The 16,360-nt window shown below is 44.3% G+C and overlaps 1 protein-coding gene across 2 annotated transcripts; it reads left to right on the top strand.

The window, feature by feature from the left end:
• The first annotated feature begins 3,167 nt into the window (after positions 1-3,167).
• On the top strand, positions 3,168-16,334 carry LOC136431082 (tubulin beta-4B chain-like). 2 transcript variants are annotated; one of them, XM_066422307.1, is made up of 9 exons: positions 3,168-3,341; positions 7,192-7,300; positions 9,831-9,941; positions 12,775-13,019; positions 13,209-13,421; positions 13,817-14,056; positions 14,265-14,414; positions 14,572-14,724; positions 15,163-15,613. In XM_066422307.1, exons 1-9 carry the CDS (start codon positions 3,285-3,287, stop codon positions 15,229-15,231), a joined length of 1,347 nt encoding a protein of 448 aa, XP_066278404.1. In that variant the 5' UTR covers positions 3,168-3,284; the 3' UTR covers positions 15,232-15,613. The 2 variants fall into 2 exon arrangements, with proteins under 2 accessions (XP_066278404.1, XP_066278405.1); XM_066422308.1 differs by lacking the exon at positions 15,163-15,613 and adding an exon at positions 15,620-16,334 and having other exon boundaries at positions 3,171-3,341.
• The last annotated feature ends 26 nt before the right edge of the window (positions 16,335-16,360 follow it).

Below are 16,360 nucleotides of genomic sequence, written 5' to 3'. Positions count from 1 at the left end.
ACATCTGCTTAGGATAGAAGTGCTTAATTTTACCTTTGACAGCAACACGATGATGGAAACGCCGCCTGGCGTTTTTGTGTAAAACTGCACACGACCTACCATGCAAAGTTGTGACTTTGCTGTTATCTATGTAACACTAGTACAAAACGCTACATAGATGTGCTTCGTAGATTTTGTGCAGTCTTGCTAGCAATGCCCTCAAAATGCATTGATGAATATTTGAAACTGATTTTTTAGGCAGGACTAGACATACAAACACGTACCAGGACTTTTCGTGATTATATATTCGTAATTAATTCGGTTGAGAGATGACCACTCCCACTGCCTCTTTTAATGCTCACGTCTTTCTTTATAATCCAGACATGCATCATGATGTCTGGATATTTATGGCCGTAACAGGGTAATTTTGGCTCTTTTAGGCACGTAAGGCGTTGTTTAGTTCAAATCTTGCAACAACACCATTCGTACATTCATAACACCCGTGCCACGTCTAACCTTACCGCTGCCGTTTGACAGTCCAAGGAAATGTCAGTAAAAGCTTTTTTGCACCAGGTGGATGCCATGTTCTTTGTTCAGTCAAAGGAAAGCGACATGTTTTGACAAGCGATTTGGAGTGCGTTATCACTTATCGGCAGCGTTGCGCTGTATACATGTACAAGAAAAAAAGACTCAAGCAGAGACGTTCTAATTGTAATGCATTGTAGTATGCTTTTACACTATCGACTTTCGAAACGAAGTGATAGTACTGGAACGATTTTAATTTTTTTCTCGTATCATTTCTGTCCACGGGAAGAGGAAAAATACACGCAGTCCCATTCCAGAAACGTTTGTTTACACTCATTTCATGGTCGATTAACATTGGGAGGGACAGTGGCTGGCCACCACTGCCCTAATCCCCAACCCGGCGGGAGGGGGCAGGCCAGAGCTGCCAGAACCAGGCCTGAAGCAGGGTCTGGCTGGCACTAATTAAAAAGTCATTACCGCCGCTAGGAGCTAGCGGATCCCCGGGGTTTAAAACGTTTGAGGTAAACTACTTGAAGTCCCTTATGTTCGATAGACCTTAATCTAATCTATGAAGAGTACGAGCCTGATGATGGAAAAAACCTTCACTTCAAAAGATCATGCAACCAGCAGCAGGCCATCTCAGCCTGCTGCACTCTCCAAACCTTATTTCATTACAGGCGCATTACTGGTATGCAGCTCGTCTGAACGTCTATTAGCCTCTATAAATTATAAGATGCACATTTGATTCTACCTGCACTTAAGTCCTGCGCGTGCACCCTGTTCTGAATTCGAAGATGGGGTCAGTTTTGCTCATAATCGATATATTGAGAACATATCGGTAAAAGAATTACATTGTAGAATGCATCAAGAGAAATTGGCAGAGATCTAGCTGACACAAAGGCAGAAATCAAATTTCAAAAAATCAAAAAACAGATGCGGAAATGGATCGATCTGAAGCCTAGCTGCCTGCGTCACCCCTTTAGCTCTAGACTACGTGCCACCAACCTCCTTGGTGCCAGCGGCGAAAGTATGTGTTCAGACTTGCGACTTGCTACATCATTGATACGGGGACCGATCGAAAAGGCAAGGAGAGTAATTTATTGCTAGTCTTTGCCAGACTCCTCTCAGTCTGTCAGAGCGATATTAGAAGGTGGTCAAAATTGTGTGGATAATTTGCCGGTCAGGCTCGGTCCCGTGGGTCTAATCGACCAACTCTTCATGCAAAATTATTCATGCTGGCTCAAATTCTTCTATGGATCCGACCTGTGAAAAATCTTATGAAGACTGATTTATTACGCAAGTAGGATGATATTGCAGTGCACCAGTACGTGAGCTGCAAATGAATAGATTTTTCCAGCTTAGTGAGGGGACATTGCCATGTCTTGAGAAGGGAAAATGGTGCAGTGTACCAATATCTTTACATACTCCTTTCATGACCCTTTCTGGTCCGCATTTACTATGTTAGCTAGCCTAATGGCACTACCCTTTCAATGGTGAATCATATTTTCATGAAAAATTAGCACAGTGGCCGTCTCTACATATACGGGTCTTTTACACTGACCATTGGTATGAGTTTCGACCATGTAGATGAATTTGAGAGGAGAGACGACGACGTTTATTTGCCGTTTTTCCCTCAGCCTCCATGAAAAAAAAACTAGGGCAAGTATGGAGTGGACACGCCCTCGTGGCTCATACAAGAGGGTACATGGAATATTCATATCTTTTTGCACCTGAGGCACAGAGCCTACGAGTGATTTTACTGGGCCACGCCTTCGTTAGGAATCCACCTTCTTTCTTTTACCACATTATAAATATTGAACAATGGGCCACAATTAAAAGCTATAAAGTTAACTACCATTCTTGGAGTGACAAAATAAGAATAACAAGCGAGTACGTTTCCCAATCTCTATTTCAACTAATTCAGGGTTCAGAATTAAAAGAAAAAGAATTGACATTATGGAAAAAATATTTCAGATTTAGTATCGAGGCAAACAAGGTGAGCCAGCAAGTTTACTAATACGTAGATCTCAGGTTATTAGTATTAGTACAATCCAGTCTGTCAAGAGCTATGACGGGTAGTTTTATTTGATTTATTTATGTCATGCATTTTCAGATGATAATGATTATTTTACTAATATGTCGATCATCCATATGACGGGGCTGTATCGATGTATGTGTACTTGAATTTTAAACTTATTTTATGACTAATGGTCTGGATATTGCAGACGCTACATTTATTTTAAGCATCATAAGTCCTCCGTTTCACCATAGTAGTAGCTTCAAATACATCGGTACATGGATTTCATGCACCCCAGTTCATGCACCCCAGTAAATGGCCCTCAGTATGCACTATATCGGCTAATATGACCCAATCAATAATGATGTCATCTTCCTGGTCGCTGATTGGTTCATCTGTGCTTTGACCGCATTACTGCTTTACCGATGTTTTATCCTTCCGAAACATTACCCTCCCTTCATACAGTGATAACAACAAAACGGTTCTTTTATAAAGGTTGAATCCCGTACATCTACAAAAAAGGACTATCTTGAATTTTATAATGGGAAATGTTGGGTAATTGCTAAGGAAGTAAAGAAATTCTACAGTAATAGGACGGACTACTTTCTGATCACCCGTGCCATGACGTCACGCGGGCGTAGCACCACGATAAATAGCCGGAACAGCCAGCAGACAGACGTGCATTCGATATAGAAGCGCGGGAGGAAAAGAGGACCAATTTTTTTTCCGTCGTCAATAATAATAATCCACCACTGTCACAAACATGCGTGAGATCGTCCACATCCAAGCCGGGCAGTGCGGCAACCAGATCGGGGCAAAGGTAGGTTTGATATTTTATTTGCCATAGATGTGCGAATTTTTGCCGTGAGATATGCCATGGGACGCCCAGCGACAGCTGTGGCTATTGAATTGAATATGTATGTGTGATTGGAGGCCAAGTGAATGTAGGGCGGGTCGTGCATGCTGTGATATCTGCACTCTTGACGAGACTTTGAACCCAATGTACAAACACTCGTTCTGCTTATACGGAATTTTACCATCGAAAAGAAGAAGCAGCATGGGGATATTTTCGTCCTGTTGTTACCATCAGCTCACATGTCCATATCCCGCCCAGTTCCCGTGAGGCGCGGAAGTCTAGAATTATTCAAATGCCGTCTGCATGAGGAAGGGAAATACAAATCCGGCAAGCAACGGGGTCAATGCACCCGGACAATAATGCGATAGTATTGACCAAATAATCTTTTTAGACTGGACTGAAGACTGTGCTGTATCATCTCCTGATCTCGCATTTCGCTACCCATCTATGTGAGGGGCCCCACATTCATTCATTTGCGCGCCCCTGGGGTTTCTCTATAGCTAGTATTCTGATATCTGAAATTTATTTCACTATCGTGATCGTCCGCCTCTCAGACCTGTTAAATTGACTCTGGCCAGCCTCCATAGCGGGGTCGTTGATAATTGTATATTGCCTATTTTATTGGTTACGAACTGACAGTTTTGTGAAAATATGCCATCATACCCGATTAACCAGCATGTAAGAATAAATAAAAAAGCGACAATATCAAGACGTAATACTTTAAGTTCGTTTACTAGGACTCTGGGAATAATCAACCATTTTGCTGTTCCGATTGCGATCCTTTCATAAGTGCAGCAGGCCTCGAATTGTAGCGCGATGTTACCAAACGACTGAGCTGGTCTGTACATGACCCTAATTCAATGTATCAACCGTGCGTCAAACAGTAGCTCAACAGGCGCATCCGGAGGCATGAAATCGTAGCCTATAAGGCCGGGACTAGACTCTGTACACACTTTCTTGTTGGTCCTATAATGTCTTATATGCTTGGCATGTATGCTTAGTGTTTGTATTCCAAACCAAATGGTATTACATCACGTATTACATCACGTTGAGGTTTTTGTGCGACACAAAGTCTAGTATCGCATATCTCCAGATTGATCAATTGATTTACTAGTATTATGCCAACTCTATGTGTGTATGTATGCCAACTTTATACATGGGGCGACCGAAGTACATGGCTCTGTTTTGTTTTGTTTTGTTTGTCGCTTCGTTGTACCTCAGGTAGCAACCGTTACTATGGTTTGTGAACATCTTCATATCTCCAGTAACAGATATTGTAGCAATCACGTCAGGTGTTCCCGTGAATCTGAAGTGATAAGTCTCCAGAAGGGCGTGTGATTTCGGCTCGTTTTGGAACCTCTGTTTTCTCTTCTTTCACATGTTGCCCTTTAAACTCGCATGATGAGGTGCTACTTGAGGAAAAAGGACATAAGACGAGCTGAGCCGATGTATCTTTCAATAGGTTACCGGTGTTATTGCGGTTGCCTGCGGGCGACTGGCACTTGCCGCAACCAACAACCGCGCCCACCCGGCGGGCTCACTGCTACCCCGCCCCCCTCACTGATTGACGACCTCGTTGCCCATGCGTGATTGCATTATGTTTATTTGATGTGTGTGGATTTGTTGTTTTCCCCCCTTTCTTTGCCGAGGAAACAGGTGTTTCCTGTGATGTAGTTAAGATTTTAGTTCGTATAATAACAGACAGGCGCCCACAGATTCTGCTCCTACCAAGTCTGGTACTAGCCTACAGGGGTAGCCAGCGAACGTTTGGAAGCGTGCCAAAGCCGTACAAAGTTGCTGGATACCATGCCAGACTATCTCCACAAGGGAAAACACCGTCCATTCAAAACGTCCAGTACAAATTAATAGCAGGTTTATCCATTTGTGTTTGTTTATTTATTTATTGAGGCTTTACAGAACAGATCTTGGATGTGTCGGTAACACTGCTGAGGACCGTAATCAATAGTTCCTATACAAGACCGGCGCCTCAGGTTGTGAGGAGAAGTGAAAAGAAATAAGCCTTTTCAGAGAAAAGCTCCGATGATGACTTATGCTGCTATCTGACCTGATTTCCCGCGGGCATGATCCATAAGACACATCGCGATCATTCCGCTCACTGGAAATTTAATCACACTGGCCCCTCCCCGCGAACAGAAGTCATGTCGTCATCCTTTTTATTGTCTGGACGATCCCCACAGAGACCATTGCGTTACGTTTCGGACGTTATTAGTTTACAATGCAAATTGTTTTTATAATCTTGTTCACATATATGAATGCGCAAGCGAAGATATGAGAGCAAGGCCCATCTCGTTTTTAGTGGGGCAGGGTGTCGATTCAAATTCCAATCGGATGTTCCTCCATTATTGACTGCTGCTTATCTTCCAACGACCCTTTGTAATTTTGTTACTATACTATAGTAACTATACCCTGGTGCAAATGTTTTTATTTCGGATGTCTCACAGTCCCCTTATCTTCATTCCCTGTCGGTCCGTAATATATGATATTCATAATGTGTATCATATAAACAAGAAATGTTGCCTTTTATCGTATCTTTTGCCATCACTATACTAAAACCAAATTTGAAAGAAAGAAATTGGTTAATCCAAGGAGGTTCTATTTTAACCTCCTTGGTTAATCACAGCATATGTGCTGGCGAATTCTTATTTCAGAATTTCCATCATTAACCCAATCAAAACAATTGATTGAATCAGAACACATGCTAGCTCAGAGACCATACCCTGGTCCACCGGCACCGATACAATCTGCAGTTCGTGGAGCACGATAACTCCACAGAGGGCCTCAAATGGTCAGAAACATGAGTCCTACACAGATGCGCGGTGACCTTGGCACCAGCCGTTTTCATCTATCATTCGGTCTCACGTAGGGAGAGAGCCGGGACGGAGCGAAGGAATGACAGAAAAGTATACCATTGCATGTGTCATAGTCAAGTCGTCTGTCAGCGACGTTGTTGATCTGCCTACTCCATTTTGCCTTCCGGATCCTTCCAGATCCGGCTGAAGCAAATTGTCAAGTGTGTACAAACAGTTTAAACGTCTGCGTTTTTCGACAGTGAATACATTATCAGGGTGTAATGCACAGCTATGTAATGATAGGAATTAGTGACAGATCATATCGGACGGGAAACACATTTATTGCGGAAACTCGAAAAATTTGGATGAGAAGAGTCGTTATTATCAGGACGCAATGAGCAGGCCTTCAGACGCTCCTGTGATGAATCAAGTGTAACTCTATCGATCCAGGCTAAATCGGGCGCGGGTTTGATGAGTGATGGTACTACAACCCCGTCTGGCCGGCGGATTACAGCAGACCATTCCCAGACTGGTCAGCTGTCGTCTCCCTCATCACATAGGGAGCATCCATTTCATAGCGTTAAATAGGATGTGGGCGGCCTGGCCATCTACTAACGTTTTGGGGCGCACAAGGAATCCCAGTGTGTGGGATGAATGTTGATGAGAGAGACCAAGGAGGTTTTATATAGATATGAAACCTCATTGGAGAGACTTAGCTCCGAGGGTGTTGTAAAAACGTGCACCGTTGCATTTTGGGAAGGCTGTTGCATGCGCATTGAGCGGCCGGTTTAGCATTCTGCCTGGAAGGCTGATTTCCAAGCAGATGTATGGCACCGGCCTATTTTGCGCGTCTTTATGCGATGCGGCTCCATCTGAACCCGTAGTGGCTTTTTTCATCCCGCTTTTTAATCCTTAACTAACTTTCAGGAAAGTGCACCGTAGTCAATGACAGTGAAGTCTGGGGCACCTGTGGGTCCTGACGTTACCGCCCGTTTGTGTTTCAGTTCTGGGAGGTGATTTCAGACGAGCACGGCATCGACCCCACAGGCACCTACCACGGAGACTCCGACCTGCAGCTGGAGAGGATCAATGTTTACTACAATGAAGCTTCTGGTGAGGAGAATAAACAAACAAACAAACAAACAAACAAACAAACAGGAAGCAATAATCCGCATTCATTAGTATGGCTGTATTATCAGAGTTGCATGTCATGGAAGACTGGAATAAGAAATGCATACTTAAGCCCAATGCAAACGGATCCATATAACATTTTCATACCTTATGTATGCGTATTCAACGCATAAATGCATAATGTAACGGTGCTAATGATGACAGAGTTGTACAAGCCTTGTAACAAAGCTTGGTAATGCTAGGGTCACATTTCCCAGCCGGGACCCGGCCGGGCTGTTTGCGGAAACGAAAAATTAAAGTGTATGCCAATAAATATGTACAAGCTATGCTCTTAAATAATTTTGGTACATTTTGTGTTTTTTTGTTGTCCTTTATATCATACTTTTCGTTCCCAAAGACTGCCCGGCCGGGCCCCGGATTAGAAATGTGACCCAAGCATAACTCTCATTGTGATGCATGATATTAGTGATTCGGCGTAATACTTCCAAAAGAAGTGAATATACTGTTCAAGGTTTCTATCATTGATTCAGCATCAGCACCGTACTGACATTCACTTAATTGACTGGACTGGATAGCCATTAGTGTAGAAAAAACGAGAAACCCACTTGGAATATTCGTCATACTCCAAATAGTAACTTCGTCATTTCTAATCATTCTATAAGCGGGCGAATTGCACAAACAGCTCGCCCGAAATTTTGGGCATCCCTACGGATGAAAGTAGAGTCACTTATTGAAATTAACCGAAGTCCGGAAACTGATATGATCATTTCCCGTGTGGTAATAAGTGTCAATGATCGGGACGGGATTGATGGATGCGATAAGACTGAAATGCGGTAATGTGCAGCGCCAGTCGGTAGTTCCCAGTTTGACCCAGTTTGTGTATCCTTCCGCGAGGTTAACCCAGCGTCCGTGTAATTTCCATTCGAACAACATGTCTTAACGACATCCCAGCTTTTGTGTCTCCTGATTGGTCAAATTCGTCTCACGTGGCTTCTCGAGTTGCTGACTATCATCTTCTTGTCATGGACGTACTTAATTGTGTTAATTGTTCTTGAGAAACATGAGTGCCATATCAGAACTTTTTTTGATAAAGCGATCGTTTTCGTCACGACTGGAGTGAGGATAAACTGATTACCTGCTTTGTTCCATCAGGTAAATTACGGACCGTCCTGATTGAATGCACATTGCCACATCATCAAAAACGTGAGGTAATTAACACAATGGTCAGTTCGCGGATGGATTGGGTTAGACTATCGATTTGGGCGGTTTTAGTTCGTGAGAGTTTTGTGAAGTACCATAAGCGCGTCCGTATTTTCTATACCTCAACGTAATGTAGCTATTGGAATCGGCTACATGTGTCGTGTTTAGGTTACTGCTATACCCATAGAAGACTCTGCACCTTATATCCTAACGTCATACATCCGTATGTAGTTATGATGCATGGCGCTATCCGGGTGCAACTGAAGGTACCTGCACACGTGACCAGGATTCTGTGACCACGTCCTGATTCCGCCCATGCACGTAATTGCAAGGCAAGTGTCCGGAACTGTCCGTGATGCGAATGAACAGTCCATGCTGAGGAAGCAACTCAGATGATGTTGCTAACTAATATGTGGAGTAATGTCGACTGACAAAGTCCTTGTATGCCATGCATAATGTCTTGAACGGAAAGGTAATACACAACGGTGGGCGCTAAAAAGAGTGTTCATAAAGGCCATATTGAACTACTATTTTCTAGATTCACAATGAAAGTAACAAATGCAGAACGTCAACTCATAGATAATCAGATAACGTGTCACAGAAAAGAAAGCAGTTTGAATTGAATATATCCAGAATATGGGGAAACAGATTTTGTGATTGATTCTCGTTCAAGAAAGCGCCATTACTCCACTTAACGTACATCGCCTAGCTTTTAACACATAGATATAGATTCTCGTAAAATTCCTGTGCAATCGATCATAATTTATGCGTTGCTACCATGAACTTAGCTATGTGAACTTTTCTAATTGAAAGTTTAAAACTTATGCGTAGCAATTTTCTGCACGAACCTACCGTGCCATGAGCCGCGGAATGATTCTGCCGTCAGGTGGCGGTGGTGCGGTCTAGTTCTCCCGGGAAATTAGGACGTCTGGCTAATTTTATCCACCGTTACTCAAGTGACTTCTCATGTATAATTCATGCTGTGCCTTCTACATTGCTTGGCGACTGCCAAGATTTGATTCTGAAACTGATATGTCCCCGGCCTCTATCGATTCAATAGTGTCAATTGACAGTACGTGTTGATTTGAGTTGATAATGACACTTTTACAAAAGGTTGATAGGACTTTTCCGAACTCTTAACTGTGGTTTACCTACCGTGCCCATATGATTGCACTGTTGCCGCAGTCGAAATGACAGACAGCTATTTGCAGGCAATACAAAATACCATTCAGGGAACCTTCAGGTTCAAGAGATGATGTGAATGAATGAGAAAAATGTTAATAAACAAAACAACATCCGTTTGTTCCCGCAGGTGGCAAGTACGTGCCGCGCGCCATCCTGGTTGACTTGGAACCCGGCACCATGGACTCCGTACGATCAGGACCCTTCGGACAGATCTTCCGCCCAGACAACTTCGTCTTCGGTACGTATGGGTACCCCCCCCCCCCCCCTTCCGGGTAGTCCTGGTCTATCAGGATAGGGAAGAGGGTTGGTACGGTACTACCTATTTCTGTAATCCCGCCAGTGAAACTGTTTTCACCACTCTTGTTCGGTTAGTTAGTTTATGGTAGATGAAAAGCTTCAGAATAGACTTAAGTTTGCGGTTTGGTAATGTTTTTCGATATTTGGTCCCTTTAGCGACTTCCTTTCAAAATGTATATTAAAAGCACTTCAAGGAGGCTGAAATGTTCAATGTGTAAAACAACAGCATGAAAATACGGATATTGCAATGATAAGAAATCACAAGATTTTCACAAACATTTTACACTTTTTCATTACACGTGCTAATCCTCATCAGCAACTAAGTTGACATATTGAATAAAAACACAATATTTGCTTGCCGTATTGTCCCCAAATGCTGTATACACGCACAACTCTGGGATGTATGGGGGGTTTATTTACAGCTCGGTGTTTGAGATATACGTCAGCCTTGTCCACAACATTACGAACGGCTGATTCCACCAGGGACGGTCCCGCGGGTGACGTGATGTTAGGGTCCGCTAGATACAACGTTGACGTCAATCGGCCACTAGAAATCTGCCACACCCAAATATGATGGCTAACTTGTATCCTTTAGCGGCCTGTTTCCGGCTGGTGCAAACAGAATACTGATGCAAACATATCCATAGCAACACGTCTTTTTATTATCACACATCCTCCCCAGACAGCTCATAACCTTTAATAGGACACAAAACAGCTGTCACGAATGTGCCTCCAGTGAATCTCCGTCCCTGTGGCGATTCCGGCCCCGCTATGACTCACACCGGCTGGTGAGTCACCCTGCGCTTCATCGATTCTGCAGAGCCAGCGGTTGACACCCGCCGCGCAATTATCCGCCAGTCCATCGGAATCACATCCAGTAGTTCTGGACGGTGACCGGTTACTTCATATCCTCAGCACTTCACTGCGCCGCAGTGGGGCGTGGTCACTAGCTGCTCATGTTAGAACTGCGCCTTAACAGCCACGGCGAGAAAAGATATTGAAAGACTTATCTTTTGGTCATGATTCTCAGGTTTTCGATTAAAATTGTATTCAACAGGCATCACGGCATTTATATGCACAAATGTTTATCATTATTTCAGGGCCACTTATGAAGATAACGTTCCTGCGCCAGATTTTGTTCCGCCCAAATAGCAATATTTGGGTCATTTATAGTCAGTCTATTTAGATAGTAGACCGATACTGGCTTTCCATCAAAATTAGGACTTCAATCAATGAGAAAATTGATGAAGATCGATGAAATTTTGCGTCTCTACATTTTCATTCAAAATTTGTACGTTTCCGCCGACGTGGTAGAGGCAATGGGATTGGCCTATTGAACATTTTCTTCAACATTGTCTGAATGTCCCTTAGGAGGCCATGAACTGACGAATTGCATTTCAATTCATTTGAAGATTCAGCACATTCCAGCAAAATCCGGAGGCCTATCTTGATACGTTATCTGTCCCTAGAAAGTGCTTACGTGGTCCCCAGGGTAAATGTGCTGAAGAAGTACCCATCAATACAGATATTACTTCTAAAGAGGACGGCTGTCCAGAAATCTATATTCCCATCTCGACATGCGGTGATCAATCGAGTTAAACCGACTATCGCTATGACTAAGACACAACGCCGAAGTTACATAATTTGCTCACAAAATCGATTGATAGCGGGGACTTCAGTGCAAAATATGTATCATACTGGGATCATGATGATGCATAAAACATGAGGGCCGCACTAGCCTGAGTTACACAGTGCCATGCTGTCCAGCGCTATAGAGAGGGATAGGAATGCAGAGGTGTCGATTGGAACATTTTAAAGAGAAGAAATAAATCGCAAACGAAAATTGCAAGAAAAATATACTGAACAACAAAAGGACATTTATCATATTTCAGTGAATAGTCCCGGTGCATTTTCTCCCTACTGCACAAATCGAATGAATCAATCTTTATATTCAAATCGACGAAGACGTGTTCCCGAAGTCGTGGCCCAGGATAAGTGCTCCGTCGCCATGATAATCCACTTGTTTTATGGAACTAGAGCGCGGTAAATCGAATCTCCAATTTTACGGCCGAGTTCTGACATATGCAACTTGTCTGCGCCCACACTGATTGCAGCAATTTATTCCACGGAGCTGCAGTCGTTCACGGGACAGACGTTCCGACCGAATTGTCGCACGGAGGGAACCGTGAAACCGTCAGCCGTTCGTGATTGGCATGACGACGAGGGTGTCGCGAAACAGCCAGCGGTGTGACTCACATCTTGCTGGGTTTCTAGTATCGATCACTTCTGCGTTTAAAAAAGCCATATTTTGTAAATGGAGCGGACTTAAACACAGCTCGGGGAACAAATTATCATTAGCGAATTTGCGCCATAAGCATGTCAACCGGAACAAAGTGGTTGGTTGTCCTCGTCTCGGAGATTTGATTTTGGCTGTTCGACGCTCAGACCATCATGGACGGATCGATCGGAACTCCGTCGGTTGAATTGTAGGGGTATATGATGTATTGATGCATAAATAGTTTGAAAGAAAATTTACACCGAAGGTTTATCGAAAATAAATTGTAGAATGCAGGTGCGAAAAAATACAGAATGTTCACCCACAATTCACCAAATACAATGGAATGGAAAATTCGTCCTCAAAACATGTATTACGGTACAAAAATGGGCAGAACGTACATCAATTTTTGTTGAGAGCACCGGCTGTAGGAACCAACGCTCCCTTTTGCGTTGACTGTTCGAATTGCAGACTTACATAATCCTTCCGTTCCCTCCAGGTCAGAGCGGTGCAGGGAACAACTGGGCCAAGGGCCACTACACGGAGGGGGCGGAGCTGGTGGACTCCGTGATTGACGTGGTCCGCAAAGAGTCCGAGAGCTGCGACTGCCTGCAGGGCTTCCAGCTCACCCACTCGCTAGGCGGGGGCACCGGCTCCGGCATGGGCACCCTCCTCATCTCCAAGATCCGGGAGGAGTACCCCGACAGGATCATGAACACATTCTCAGTCGTGCCTTCCCCGAAAGTAAGCACACACAGTACAGACCTGATTCGTGAAATATTTTATCGTTCGAGGTGCTGAAAAATTGTAGCAGCTATGACTTAACCATCTGAATTTGGGTCAAATTCCCATCCCCTTCTACAACACAATTGTCTGAGCAGGTGTGGAAAATTGTTTGACACAGCAGATCTGATGTGCCCTTTACTCGCACAGGTGTCGGACACGGTGGTGGAGCCCTACAACGCGACTCTGTCCGTCCATCAGCTGGTCGAGAACACGGACGAGACCTACTGTATCGACAACGAGGCTCTGTACGACATCTGTTTCCGCACGTTGAAGCTGACCACGCCCACCTACGGTGACCTGAACCACCTGGTGTCAGCCACAATGAGCGGTGTCACCACCTGCCTGCGCTTCCCCGGACAGGTAAGGCACCTGATAGACACGTCTTAAGGTGAAGTTTAAATCAGGATAGGGCATGTGGATGACCCTGAAAACGGTTGTATGTCGTCCTAAGAAGTTTCGTAATGCTAGAATGAAACGGTTTCTAAATCTGTAACAGGCCTAAGGATGAGAAAGATATTCAATCCATTATCATTAAAGTACCGAAAAACAAAGTTAAAATTGTATAACATTTCTTGAATCTCAATTTAAAAACCACTGCAGGATCGAGATACTTTCCTGTAGATATACAGGGGCACTGTCACATGCAAGATGATGAATTACATATTCTGTCACAATATGTCCTTCCAGAAGTAGTTGAGTTTCTCATAACGCCAGCTAGTACATTAGGCTAATTTCCGTTATCCACCCCTCCCCAGCTGAACGCCGACCTGCGTAAGCTGGCCGTGAACATGGTGCCGTTCCCGCGTCTCCACTTCTTCATGCCGGGCTTCGCCCCGCTCACCTCCCGAGGCAGCCAGCAGTACCGCGCGCTGACCGTGCCCGAGCTCACCCAGCAGATGTTCGACGCCAAGAACATGATGGCGGCCTGCGATCCCCGCCACGGCCGCTACCTCACCGTGGCCACTATGTTCCGGGGACGCATGTCCATGAAGGAGGTAAGATGATGGTATTTTCTAAGCCATTGTCCTGTACAAAAAGTAGGAATGTAGCTTTCAGATTTGCACCGACATTGTCATTGATAAAACTCACTTGTCTTAGAGCTAGACCAATCAAAGTACAAAAAATAATTGGCAGCTACATCGATCGGACTTTGCTTTCCAACCTGTGTTCAACTTTTAAGCCTGCTGTCTTCTGTCCCACTAGGTTGACGAGCAGATGCTGAACGTACAGAACAAGAATTCCAGCTACTTTGTCGAATGGATCCCCAACAATGTCAAGACCGCCGTGTGCGACATCCCACCACGAGGGCTCAAGATGGCGGCCACCTTCGTCGGAAACAGCACTGCCATCCAGGTAAGGTTTTTTTCCAACTGATTGTTGACTGCTGCCATTACCATTGAGCATGTGAGTGCCAAGAAACATGTCATGTGTTTCTACCAGTGATAAGTTAGGAATAGAACCCTGTAGGTATTGCTCAAAAGCTTACCGAAGTTCAACTCTTCTTCAACAGGAGCTGTTTAAGCGCATCTCCGAACAGTTCACAGCTATGTTCCGGCGCAAGGCTTTCCTCCACTGGTACACCGGGGAGGGTATGGATGAGATGGAGTTCACCGAGGCCGAGTCCAACATGAACGACCTGGTGTCCGAGTACCAGCAGTACCAGGTCAGTTGGACAGCAGGACTTACACAAATTTGCTTCTCCATGATGTCTTTATGATTAGTTACACACATTATACCTGTTTGATTCTTATAAGTATGCCAAGTACTGTATTTTTTATCTATCTTTTCAATCTTACAAGACCTTACCAGACTACCCTAGAAGAGTCTTTTCATTTCCATCAATTCTTTTCGTTTTGATCACAAATGCAATGTTATGTCACAAACAACATAATTGTGTTCTTTTGTCCGAAGCTGTTTTTTTAGAGAACAAGAAACATAAGGAAGGACTGTGGTAAAGTTGGCTCCACAAACTTCTCATGCAAATTGCAAGAGTTCATGGCTATCGTAACCGTAGGTAATGAAATGGGCTGCAGTATTTTGTAGAAAAGTCGATGAAATGGTCACGAGTTTTGCACGACTGACGTAAACGTTGATATTTCAGGACGCTCCCGCAGAAGATGAGTACGATGAGGATGAAGAGGATGAGCAGGAAGGGGAGGAGGAGGAGTGAACCACTCACTCCCCTTTAAACCCCACGGCTGTTGTAGAGATAGACATATCTGTTGTGTGTGACGTTGCCACGGTGAAACCTGATCTCTCCCCAGCTCATCTCACAGCTGACGTCACTCCTGCTGACATCGTTTGTTTATGTTTACCAGAAATGCTTGCCTCTTCACATGTGCCCCCAACCTCTCACTATCAGCGTTGATGGACCCCTCATCTGAGGGAGTCAGTATAGGTTGGAGTTGGACGGTGAGCTCTAGTCGGTTCCACTGATATCCAACGCCAATTGTCATTTTGAAACACAGGCAACCATGTGATCATGCAAGCATCTTCTCTTAAGCACCTCCTTTTCCCCTCCGTCGCCATCGCGTCAATACTGCCCTCTTGCGTTTCAGGATGCAACTGCAGAGGAGGAAGGTGAATTTGACGAGGAGGAGGAAGAGATGGACGAATAAGCCTCCACCACACACACACCTACAGACGGAGGGCCATCCGCTTCTTTCCCACATTTCTGGTTTTGTTTCCGAACATTTCCATAAGAACCATCTCAAAACGCTCCTCACATTTGCACAGCCACGTGACCAACCTGCCCAGTTCTGTGCCATAGGGCCGTAAAACGTTTTAAGTGTGTGGCGATGTCTAGTTGCCCCTTTAAGCGTGTAAAGGTACCGATTACGGAGATTGTGAATATCGGGATGATGTTGTGGCTCATACTGGCGGTGGTCACAAGATGGTTTACAAGTTTTTGTTGTTTGAAGTTCAATGAGCATATTTGAAACAAGACATGCTACTGGCTAAACTGCAAAGCTTGCTGATGGATATGTATGTGTATATTGTGATAACGAAGAGTGATGACAAAATGGAGTAACGGTCCAAGTAGGAGTGAATGCAAGTTTAGGAAATACAAATGGAGATGCCTCTAAGACTGCTGGTCAAATGGTTTCTCTGAATGTGACGTACTTATTATTTCGTTTTTTTGGAATTCCGTCATATGAGTAGTTTGTGTCATTTCTGTCGGCACGACAAACCTTCAACCCATGACCTCTCCCTGAACCCCTTGTGGTGCACTGTTGAGCTGAAAGTGGGAATAAAGTTGGATGGCATGAGGAATTGGAGTCTTATTTTCTGATGGTAGT

This window comes from Branchiostoma lanceolatum, chromosome 3 (genome assembly GCF_035083965.1).
Source record: "Branchiostoma lanceolatum isolate klBraLanc5 chromosome 3, klBraLanc5.hap2, whole genome shotgun sequence".
Classification (NCBI taxonomy): Eukaryota; Metazoa; Chordata; class Leptocardii; order Amphioxiformes; family Branchiostomatidae; genus Branchiostoma; species Branchiostoma lanceolatum.
Note: the sequence above shows the minus strand (reverse complement) of the source record. Positions and strands in the feature narration are given on the sequence as shown.